We start from the raw sequence: 12,380 nt of genomic DNA on the forward strand, positions 1-12,380 counted from the left end.
AAAGAGTAAAGCTTGTGTTCTGTGTTCATTATTGTTTTTGCAAACACGTCAAAGCTTCCCATGGGCACTTAGTAAGGCTTTTATTGGACTGAGTCTGCAGATCGGTTCACAACACCTCTGCTCCACATGTTTCACAGAAATGACAATAATTCTTTCAATTTAGTCTCTGACATTATGGGATTTTTAATTTGCAACACTGTAAGATGCTTAAATAGAGTCGTGGTTAAAAAAAAAAGAACATCTGCCTGGATATCTAGTTTTTTTTTTTTTTACTTATTTATTTTTATCAGGGGACACAATAAAACTCCAGTCACTTGTAGGTTCTAAAAGTCTATATATCAAACTTCAAGTGTAGCAGACACACAGCAAAATCCTTATTTAGATACATTTATTGCTGATCAAAGATAAAATCAAAGTGGAAAATCTGTGTGTAAAGAATCATTTAAACTGCAGCTTAGAGGATCTTAGAGGAAAATGGCAGCCAGCTGCTGCTATCAGATGTTCTTTTACTGATCATCACAAAGTCAGACTCACTCTATAAACATTGGACCTTTGGTAGATTTGAAGCATAGCGACAGTGTTAGCACAAAGACCAGGAGCAAACACATTAGCATCGACCTTGGAGGATGAACTTTTGCTTCCCATCAATATGAAAAGGGTTGTGATGCCATTTCCTGAACATTTTCACAGAGGTCATCTAAAGTAGTGTATAATTAAACAGCAAGGCTCCGGGAACAAAAATAGAACATGTTTTAGTGAAAAAGCACACATACATACACCCATACACCCCCCCCCCCACACACACACACACCTAAACAGAGATGCTGCTATTAGCAGTATCATCTGACTTCTCATGTCTGGCAGAGACCAGACCCAGAACTAGAGGAAGGACCAGACGGGTCAGAAAATTTTCATTACTGCATTTTCTCTGAGGGTTTTCTTTTTCTGGCCCAAACTCAGCAGCTGCTTAGGACCCTCGACCTTCACGGGCCCCTCTAAATGCTTAACACAAACCGCAGATCTAAAATTGTTAGCGTTGTTTATTGAGAATATTTCTGATATATTTCAATATCTGATTTTATTGATTGGGCAGAGACAAGTTTAAAAAATATATATATAAATTTAGGATTTAGGAAGTAAAAGTTCAAAGAATCAGCTTCATAGTTTCACTGTTGTGTTACCATGGCTACAATCTGACACCATCGGTAATCTTTGTGTTTCAACGCGGTTTGTCCACAAATACATCACTGCAAATGATAATCAATTATCAGTGATTACTTTTAGCTCGACCAGTTAAACTTGGCCACAGAAGATGTTTGTTTTGGCTCTACAGGTTTTGTGGGACAAGTTTTTCAGATTGACGGCCCGGCTTCATTGTGAGCTGGGCAGTTCTGTTGTGCCCTTCAGTGTTTACAGGTTCAGTTCTGGGAGTTGCTGAAATGAGTGAGTGAAGTTGCAAATGCTCAGTAGAGAAGTTTGAGGCATTGTGGTGCTGCAAAACTCTGACATCAGAGCTTTTGCAGACTGTAGTCCATGCAGAAAATAGAAATCATTTTGATAATGCCGACTGACCTTAAAGAAAGAAAAGTTCTCTATAGTTTAACATCAGACTGTGAAAAAATGTTTACCTTTTTCATATAGTACACATATAGTGTTATCTGGCATAAAGTGTATAGAAAACTGCTGCTTTTCACAACATTTACTAAGAACGGTCGCTATTTAAATAAATAAGGCTGAATTCTCCCCAAATACAGCTGTTCTAAAATGTTTTTTCCAAGTCGGATGTTATTGTGTTTTACTAGTAGCATCAATGAAATGAAGTTCATTTGGCCTTAGAAGAAATGGAACGAAACAGGAAAGAGGCCGACATGTAACAGAGGAACTGTAGTGGGGCGTTAGCTCGTCAGCTAACTGCTCTGTACTTTATTTCAACATTTTTTATTACATTTTGATGTTTGTCAACATAAGCCCTCAGACAGGTTACTGTACTGTCGTTTCATCAATACGCCATGCAGAGTGTGTAGACAGTATCCCCCCCAAACACATGAAGCAGAGACAAACTGATGTAAAGCTGACAAATGTAAGTCTCGATAAGACTACATGATAATGTATTTACTGTGCCAGTGAAAAGCTTACATACACTCATCATCAGAATCAATATCATATTAATTGAGCTTTTAATCATGAATCCCAACTGTTCTTTTTTTCAAAGTGGAACAATTAGTTGGCAAAAACTCTTAATTTATTTGAGAAAGAATAACTGTGCGAACAAGCCTGAGTTTCTCAGATTCATGTTTTATGCATTAGAATAATGTTTTGGAATTTTTGGAAACAACCAAGACACGATAAAGAATCAAGGATATCATAGAATGGAAGATGCCACAATGTCTGCAGTGTGGATCATCAACATGAACTGAGAAGTAAAATGGCCCTTTTTTATACTTTCAGATGAAAATCTCTCTGTTCATTCAGGCAAGACAAATATTTAATGGTCTGGATATAATAACAAGAAATAGGAATGGATGAGATAAGCTGGGCGTTTTAAACCAGAGAACAATGCACCAGCTTTTGAGCATGGTGTTGGTGGCATCATACTGAAGGTTCTTTTAGTGCCAGTGTTACTAATGTGTCAAACAAAGCAGGTGGAAGAAGAAGGATAAAGGATTATCTTCCATTTCTTCAACTACACCTCCAATAAACATTGGAACAGTTGAAACAAGAGAACCAAGCGAAGGTTCAGGCAGGACGATGACCCCAAACTGAACTGGAAACTGGTTTTGGAGTAAATACGGGTCCAGAATGTGTGTGATTTATTTCTAATTTGCAAATGAGATAAATATTGGTGGGGTTTTTGTTGCTCTAGCTGTGTTTCTATTACACACGGGTGCAACACTTGTCGAACCCCCCCCCCCGCAATTTCAAAATGGTGGCATTTCCACTAAATAAGAAAAGCAATTAAAATCACATGTGAATAAAATTGTCCACACAATCAGTCATTAAAACACATGGGAAGCCACTGTCCAACTGCGTCCTGTCATCTTGTTCTTCATGGTTATTGATCATGTGACTCAACTGATGCCAAAAAATGTTTCTATTGCAGTTTTGTAAAATAAATACATTTTGATTATGGGCAAAAAACCCCCCACCTCACACCAAAACGTCTTATCGACAAACATGAGTATTTTTCTTTTTCAAATTGTCTAGTCTCTATTAAGCAAATTTATTTTTGAAATATAAATTCCACAGTTACATGGTCAATGGACCGCTGCTATCGACCCTGAGGATTAGTGTATATAAACTTCTGATTGGAAGCGTAACTAGGTCGACTCTGACTGCTGGTAAGATAATGACTATTCACACACCTGCGTTCTGTCTCTTTAGACCACAGGAAATTGTGTCAAGTAGAAACACAAACGTTAAACTATAAAAATGCTTTAAAGTGAGTTAGTGGTGCGTCGGTCCAGTTCCACACTGCCGGGTTACGGGATGGATGAGCCAAGTCCTGGTTCTACTTACAGTATCCAGACCTTTCTGTCTTCAGCTGAAGAATGTGAAAAATGTTGTGCTTTGCAATGTTGGGAAGATGAATCAAACTCATTAATGAGAGTTTAAGTCTCATCACTACTTGAGCTACACTGAAGAAATGTAAAATATTACATAAGTGAGTTATTAGGAAAGTGATGAGCTGATGGGTTCAGTTGAGTAGATGACTGTGGAGTTTCCTCTTTCCATTCTTGTCCTCTTGCTCTCCATCCTGTGTGTGTGTGTGTGTGTGTGTGTAGAATACAGAGGCGAGCCTCCCCATCTGCAGCTCAGCAACCTGTGTGAAGGAAAGTGAAAGGCATTAGCAGCGACTCCTGGCTCTGTCTCACGTGTCGTGTGTTTGCGTTCTGAGTGTGTTCGTGTACAAAGGAGGACAGAAGAAGGGAGGGATGTGAAAGGCGGAGTGAAAGAGAGCAGGTGTTGGAGTGCTTAATGGCTGATAGTGTGAATGGCCACTGCTGGTCCATCCAGATTAAGGGAATGAACTTCTGCTTTGTCTCCAGACTGAGCGCTGCAGCAGCACTCAGACGTCGTCCATCGGGTTCTTCTGGGACGTTTAAAGAAGCTATGAAAGATTTCCTCGTCAGTGCCGCCTATCCACTTAGAACATTTGACAACGATTTAACCCTCTGGAAGTATGGAGCCCATCTGTTGTGTCTGCCTCTACATTCACTTCAACAAAGAGCACAGGGCGCAGTTTTCACACAGAACGGATGCGGCACCAAATGAAAACCTATTTTTCTGCTTCGCCTCCAGTCAGCTCTCTGCATCACATGTGACTCTTTCCTGTCTGAGGCTTTGCTCATCACAAAAATACTCCAAAACACCTGGACTGTTTTATATATTGCATAACTAAAATCAATGTACATTGATATATTACATTGACTTGACACATGCTGGCACATCCTACGTTTTCGAGGCCACTTCCCACATGTGTGTGGTTTGAGGACACTATAAGAAGAACAATTTGGTAATAAACGTAACCATTGATTTACAGTACTGTGCCAAACATATTTGCTCTCTTACAGATTTTTTCTGTTTGGCTTTTTATCATGGATAAATGGTTTAGATCATCATAGATGATTTGATTTATTTGATAAAATAAAGCTATCTAAACCAACCTGGCCAGATGTATAAAAACCAAAAATGTAATGACACCTGGTTTCCCCTTTATTTTTATTCACATATTTGTTAAAACCGTCATTATGTTATGATAGTATAATAAAAGACAGATAATTTGTGAAAAAAAATAAATCAAGGTCACCTGCCTTTTCCTTATGCTGTGATCTGCTCAAATGCTCCCAGTCAAAAACAACCAATCAGAGCCAAACAGCACCGCTCACATCCTCACTGCGACATAAAGCTGGTTCCCTACAACATGACAGCTCAGACTGGTTAGCCTGGACACCAATGATGGGACATAAACTGTTTTTCTGTAAAAGTAAATTGTTACAGTGTACAATGTGCTAATTGCTCAATACTCCATTAGCGCATTGAGTAATGAGTACACAAGGTTGACTGACAGCTTTAAGCCCCTCCTCCTGGCTGTGATTGGTTGGTTTTGGTCAGAGCAATGCATTTCTTCAAAAGACCATAGCAGCTCAGGGACAAGATGGAGGAGATCCATCTTTTCACAGATTGTCTCTCGTAACACACTGTCATGTCATGTCATGGTTAACAGATCAGTAAAAAACATATTTTTATAAAAGTTACATACTGCAGCTTTGATTCCAATTTTTAGTACTTTTTTAAACAAAATTAATCTGCTGCTTTTATGCACTTAACAACTGAACAGAGTCGGCAGCGACCCCAACACCATTGAAAGGTCACAAGAAATCATTTCAATTCTATCACATATAGAATCCAATTGATTCTAGTTATTATATAACACAATAAGCTCAGTTAACTATACAAATTAGTTTAAAGAAAAGTTATGAAGATTATTTCAAATTTTGCGGTTTCCATCACCCTTTTCTAATGTGACATTTCAAAAACATTGATGGATACACGGCTAATGACAACAGTCAAAGATGGAGGTTGGGTGATGGTGTAAGACTGCTTTGCTTCTTCAGGAAGTGAATGACCTGCCACACTTAACCCTGAATTCTGCTGATGGTCTTGATGGAGAGACTCCACCCATCAGTCTGTGACATTAAGCTCAAGCAGACTGGAGTTCTGCAACAGGACAGCAGGACGTTCACCTCTGACTGGATAAAAAAGTGGAGAGTCTGAAGTGGCTGTAATTGGAGTCTGATCTTAATTGTGATGAGGATTCTATGGTCTGACCTTAAACTGTCTGTTTACGATTAAAATATTTCTACTGAAATCTGGGATCTATTTTTTTTCCTTTTTTTTTTTTTACAAAGGGCCAGGTTAGATGGAAATGCTTCTTTCTCTTCATAGACACATCCTTGTTTAAAAACTACTTCTTGTATTTACTCAGGATATCTTTGTTAGATATTAAAAGTTGCTCAATAAACATGAAGACAAAAAATATTTAAGAGGGTTAGGGTCAAGGTTTCCTTTTGAAACACATTATTTGCATCTGTAAACCTGTTTCAAACCAGCACTGAGAATTCAGTGGAGTGTCTTGGATCCAATAAAATACAAATGTGTGCATTAAAATTATATGCAGATCTCTTAACATTCTTTGTACAAAACATATCACTCCTGCGTTTCTTGGAGCAATTTAAACCAGTTTGCTCAAGTGAACTAAAAGCCCATCATTGATTCAAACTTCCTCAGCTCTGAGGAAGCTGACATTACCCTAGCTTTGGACATTGGAAGTCAAGTTTTGTTGCTATGTATAATCTGATTTCTGAGAAACTCAAGCTAGTGCACAAGGAGTCATTTTCACATGTGCAGAAAATACTCTCCTGATCAAAATCTATAAAGAGAATAGAGTGACAGCCACAAATTTAAGTACATCCCACTGCTGAATCACAACCAGATGGGACGTTGAGCTTCAAAATGCATATAACAACAAATAAAAGGCTAAAGCAAGAGACCCTCACCCTCCAGAAACAGTGGGCAATTTATTATAAGCCACAAATAAACCGAGACAGGCTTTCCATCACCTAATTCTAAGCTTAAGACTATAAGCCTGAAAAAACAACTAAAAATGTCAAAAATGTGTCTGAGTGAGTAGCTCCATGTCACACTAGTAACAGTGGAAATCTGTTAACTTCCAACACGTCTACTCTGTCTTACTGCCAAGGGTAGAGGCTCCCTTGCAAATCCAAAAATACATATTTGGAAAATAGACGGAGATGTGACCACTGAAAAGGTTGGCTGGTTTTTAGCCCTTCTTTCACAGATTACATCTTTTGATTATTAGTCAGCATCAGTAAGAGCATTTTTTGTGTCAAAGTCAAGAGCCGTGCATTTCTTCTTCAGACGACAATAGCAGCTCAGGGAGGAGATCCATCTTCTCACAGACTGTCTCATAACACACTGTCACGACATGGTGACACTTTTAACAAATATGTACAAAAACATATTATTTTTTACAAAAGTTACAAAGTGTAGTGCGAACATCTGATACAAAGTTGAAACAAACTAATATTGTACCTGATGGTTTAAACCCAGTCAGCTGCACCACCTGTAAATAAATAAACAAACATTGTGTATTCATATTTAACTTCTAAACATAGCAAAGAACTAAGAACATTGTGGTCAATTGTTTCTTTGTTGAAACAAGACTAAAACAATACAGGTAAAAATCCTGTTTATTTGCCTTTATATGGTTCCTCATGTATAAAGGGAATACACTAGAAGGTTGAGGAACGGAGTTGAGTGTGTGAAGAACATGCCGATTCTTTTTGGCTAATGCTAAATAGCACAATCTGCTACTGGTTCTTTCTTTGAGCTTCTGGTACATCAGGTGCAGACACTCAGGGTCAGGAACCTGATTGGTTCATGACCAGCAGGATCCTGCTACAGTGGTTATTTGGCGTCTGCTCTGCCATGTTTGATTGATGCGGTTCTTCTACATAAGCTGCAGCATCATGTGGAGGAATCCCCATTTCAAACTCCAAATGAAAAGCCAGGCTCTATTTAATGGCGGACGTCAGAGATAGAAGTGAGAGATAAAGCTGCGCCTGCACTTAGAAACCACAGGCAGTCTTCTACAGATTTACAGTGAAGGTTTGCAGGATTAAAGCTGTGTTCATTAGAGAAAGACATGGTGATGAGTGGTCAGTGTACATGACAGACTAACTCCCAGAGGAATGACCCACACATCCTGGCTGTTGCCCCGACACAATGCTGCTCCATTCTCATCTCATCTCTGTTCAGTCCTGGTAACGTCCACAGAGTCACAGTGTGTGGGTAAACTCACAGCTATTTTCACGTGTATAAAGTGTAAACACTGATCAGCAACGTATTTGCATAATCCGTTAGTCAGAACTGACCAGGTGAAATCTCATCATCTGGGAAAGACTATTTGCAAAACATGTAATGAACATGTTTTGTGTAGCCCACAGAACTTTCCTAACTAGCTCAAGGATCCATAATAGGTCTCCTTTAAGATCTCTTATTTTGATAGTTGTTTACAGCCCATGCAATTCCAGTTTACCGTCACATACTCACATACTTTTCCACATACTCAACTCTGCTACTTAGTCCACAGATGCATTTTCCTTCTAAAGATGTGTTCATCTGAAAGGAAATAAACAAGCTTTCCAATGGAATAATAAGACTGACTGCCATGAAGCATTGTTACAACAAAGAAATAATCAACAGTTTCCTTAGTTGTTGCTTTGTTTGGGATTTTAGAAAATGTTAATGTGGTCCAAAAATTACTCACTTGGTTTCCTGATGCGTGTCTCAAAGAGAAACTGACAAAGCTTTCCTTTTTGAAACTCTCTGAAAGAAGCAGAAGAAATCATTTATTTCAGCTGAATGTCTCTCGAGATCCACATATTTGTTTATGCAAGGTCAAAAAAAGTAAGTCAGCCTGAATATAACACAAGCAAAGCTTTTTAGAACACAAAGAAGAAGAAGATGTAAACAGTCCAATGGGAAAAGAATGAAATCTGCCAGTTCTACATTCCTTCACTGATACATTTACTTTATTATCTTGGTGCCAAATTGCCGGTCAGGGATGCATTATGTTTTAGGGAACTAAAGCATAATTAGTTCCCTAAAGCATAATCCAGCCTTCATCCAACCTGAACCTCCATGTTCAGGTTGGATGGAAGTGTCTGTCAGCCATTTTCAGATCTCACAGATGTTCTATCTGATGGTTTGCCCCCTCAAGGACATTCCCAAGGAGGTTCTGAAGCCATAGAGATCTGGGCCGGGTTCTTTGGGTCGTTGTCCTGCTTGAACTGATGTCAAGATGCTCTGCAGCAGGCTTTCATTCAGGGTATCTCTGTGCTTTGTTATCATCTGTCCTCTATCCTGACTAGACTACCACTTCCTGCTGCTGCTACACATCCCCCTAGCATGAAGCGGCCACCGCCGTGCTTCAATGTAGGGACAGCATTGACCTGATGATGATCTGTGTCTGATTTCCTCCAAACATGATGCCTGGCATTCACATCAGAGTTCAATCTGTGTCTCCTCAGAGCTGAGAATCTTGTTTCTCTTGGGCTGAGGTCCGTCTCCAGACTCGCTGCCATGAGCCTTTTATTAAGGCGCAGCTTTCATCTGGCCGAGCTAAGATCCAGGCTGATTGGTGGATTGCTGAAGAAATAGTTTTCCTTCTGGAAGGTTCTTCTCTCTCCACAAAGGAACCCTTCAGCTCCAACAGAGTGACCATCAAGTTCTTGGTCTCCACCTCGACTAAAGCCCGTTACACCCAATCACTCAGTTCAGGAAAAGTCCTGCTGCTTCCAGCAGACTTCCAGTGATGGAGGCCGCTGAGCTCACTGGGATCTTCAGAGCAGCAGAAATTTTTCTGGATCTTTCTCAAGATTTGTGCCTCAAGATCATCCTGTCTCTGAGGTCTAGAGACAGTTCCTCTGACTTCATGCTTGGTGTTTGACCTCTGACCTGCTTTGTTAACTGTGGGACCACCTATGGACAGGTGTGAGTCTTTCAAAATCAAGTCCAAAGTCAATTGAATTGATCACAAAGACTTCACAAGGATGATCAGTGGAAATGTCTCAATTTTTAGCTTGATGGCAGTTTGTGTATATTTATATGAATCTGATTTCTTAGTTTTCAATTCTAATTAACCCGTTTAATCCCCAATTTTTTCCTGCAAAATAAGTGCATGCATTTCAATCCTTGGACCTCCCTAACACATGATATTTATGAATTATTACATTTTATGTTGGTTATGTTAGTGAAAATGTAGGTTTTATACTCGGCAACAATTGTTGCCGGTGGGAAATTACACAAATCTGGCCTATATACACATATAAAAAAAATTTTAAAATCATGACATACATAATCTATTATAACAAAGAATGGTTACAAAAGTGTTCCAAAATATTTTAGATACATAAACATTCATGACCTTTGACTTCATTTAATCATTTCATCAATGAGGCAAAGTCAAGTGAAAATGTTAGTATGAACCAATCTGCATCTAGGATGAAATTCTCCTTGTTTTAGCAGAACAAACACTACAGTACACCTTGGCTCTGTCCTAAACTAGTTTCAGCAGTGGCATCATCTTGTATTGATCATGCAGTGCATAGGCTACACTTTGTGAAAGGGGTCGCCTTTTGGTGGTGGTGGTGGGGATTTGGAGGGTTTCAACTGTGGGAATGACAGTGATGTAGAAAACAACATTTTGAGATTCTTTCAGGTCTAGAAGATCTAAAATATCCGATAGTTTTAAGCTGTATGAAACAGTGAGGCATATAGAATAAACAGCAAAGCTATGGACACACAGCATAGTGCTGTCTATGTATTATGCTAGCAGCAACAATTGTTGCCATGCTTACATTCACTCTTCTTAAGATCTAAAGATGAATGAAGGGATACAATTTTCTTTATATATCAGTAGAAAACACTTCAAAGAACATATGTTCAAAACATTTTATTTATATTTGTTAATTTAAATATTTTACTGAATTCCTCTTGTACAGGTTTGTGACTGACATTTACCTCCAGTGTTACAGGCAGGAAGTAAAGAGGTCTGGTCATGTGACCTTTCACACTAGCTACATGAAATTGATATTGCTTAGAGTAGACACCCTGTTATTTTATTTTAAAACTTCAATTAGCTGCCAAAAGGCAAAACAATTCTTTTAGATCTTCCAGAAGTTAGAAAAAATGTCTGGCAACAATTGTTGCCAGTGGGATTAAACGGGTTAATTACTTTTGTACAATTTGGAATAAGGCCGTAACACAACAAAATGTGGAAAAAGTGAAGATCTGTGAAGGCTTTCCTGAGGCACAGTAAAAGGTAAATGGTCTGCATTTTTACAGCTCTTTATCAAGTCCAAGGACACCAATGCGCCTTCCACTACATTCAGTCATTCACCCATTTGTGCAGACATTCACACACTGATGGTGGGAAGCTACCTTGTAGGCAGACTGACAAACGCCCAAGGACAAAAAGACTGAGACAGACGGAACAGCAATTTGAAACGATAACACACTGTTACAGGATAAACTCCTACCTTCTGAGCCACTTATTATAGAGAGAACATTGACATAAAGCATGGACATAGGACGAGGGTGGCTAATGAAATCTAATTTGGAGCCTATAATCCAATGATGGATTAAAGGATCATTTCAAACTTTAGGTCTGTGGCTGTTTCCCTTGGCGTCTCCCTCAGTCTCCATCTGAATCGCAGTCAGACAGTATGCAGGGTCTTCAGACGTGACTTAAAGGTTTTTTAGAGCTACTCTTCTGTCTCTGAGGTACATCAGTTGAGTTTTCAACAAAACCAATAAATTCACATTCTGCCCAAACTGCCAAAGCAAGAGAGTAAAAAGGTATCGGCATTAAACAGGCCTACTGACGACTGCTGACCTATTAAAGACGGAGAATTTCTGGAGAATTTTGATTTAAAATTGAAGCAACAGAGTTCTTATTCTTCTCTTCTTTTGTTTGCAGGAGGAATGGAAAAGATGAAATCCTGAACACTGTATCTGCTGGTAGCCCTGAGGTCATGACACCTTTTAGGCGTTTTAAGAGCTGATGCTGACATGACGACGTTTTGAGCTTTACTATTCAAACTTTTCTGGACTGCGCTGCCAGCATAAAATAAATGCGCATTTATATATAAGATAAAAACCACAAGAGAATTAAATGTACATATCTGCATTTCCTACATCAGAGAAAAGCAGAGCATCTTTATGAAACTGATGAGCCATAATCTACTGCTGCAGTATATAGAATAGAATAGAATAGAATAGAATAGAATAGAATTACTTTATTCATCCCAGCAGGGAAATTATTTCGCGATTACAGCAGCATAGAGACAAGACACACATATAGCTGTATGCTGCGATCTTCTGTCATTTTAATATCAAACTAACTTTAATACAACTCAGTCGTGTAAATCATGAACGTTTGAAGCTCAATAATGCTGGTGTTTGAAAAATCGTCCCTTGTTTTTTTCTTTTTTTCTCAGCTTCTTGAATAGGAGATAACTATTGTGCATTCGTTGTATTCCTTTTTCTTCATTAAGTACAGAGTACAGAGAGAAAAGTACACTCAGCTGAAGGTCTGTTGTCTCGTTGCTTTGTTACAAAGTTTTACCAAAGAAGTGAAAACTTTTAAGCAATCTTCAAGTCGAACTCAAAAGTTCCACCATTTAGAACATGTGAAACACAAAGAAGTAGAGCTGCCAGGAAATGAATAAACATCCAGCACAGATACATAGAATCATTTCTCTGAAGTAGTCTTATTAGTCTTGGACTAATAAGGC

The 12,380-nt window shown here is 38.8% G+C and overlaps 1 protein-coding gene across 3 annotated transcripts in view; it reads right to left on the minus strand.

The window, feature by feature from the left end:
* Positions 1-1,871: 1,871 nt before the first annotated feature.
* The window catches only part of adgrd2 (adhesion G protein-coupled receptor D2), a 49,265-nt gene continuing 38,756 nt past the window's right edge, over positions 1,872-12,380 (minus strand). For 2 of the 3 annotated variants that reach the window (XM_028035022.1, XM_028035023.1), the window contains 3 exons: positions 8,351-8,409; positions 7,114-7,144; positions 4,725-6,430 (listed from right to left, as the gene is read on the minus strand). In XM_028035022.1, coding sequence (XP_027890823.1) covers positions 6,306-6,430; positions 7,114-7,144; positions 8,351-8,409 — 215 coding nt within the window. In that variant the 3' untranslated portion in view covers positions 4,725-6,305. Of the gene's footprint in view, positions 3,821-4,724; positions 6,431-7,113; positions 7,145-8,350; positions 8,410-12,380 lie in introns of those variants that run through there. The other variant, XM_028035024.1, reaches the window with a different exon arrangement.

The sequence above is a fragment of the Xiphophorus couchianus genome, chromosome 12 (assembly GCF_001444195.1).
Source record: "Xiphophorus couchianus chromosome 12, X_couchianus-1.0, whole genome shotgun sequence".
NCBI lineage: Eukaryota > Metazoa > Chordata > Actinopteri > Cyprinodontiformes > Poeciliidae > Xiphophorus > Xiphophorus couchianus.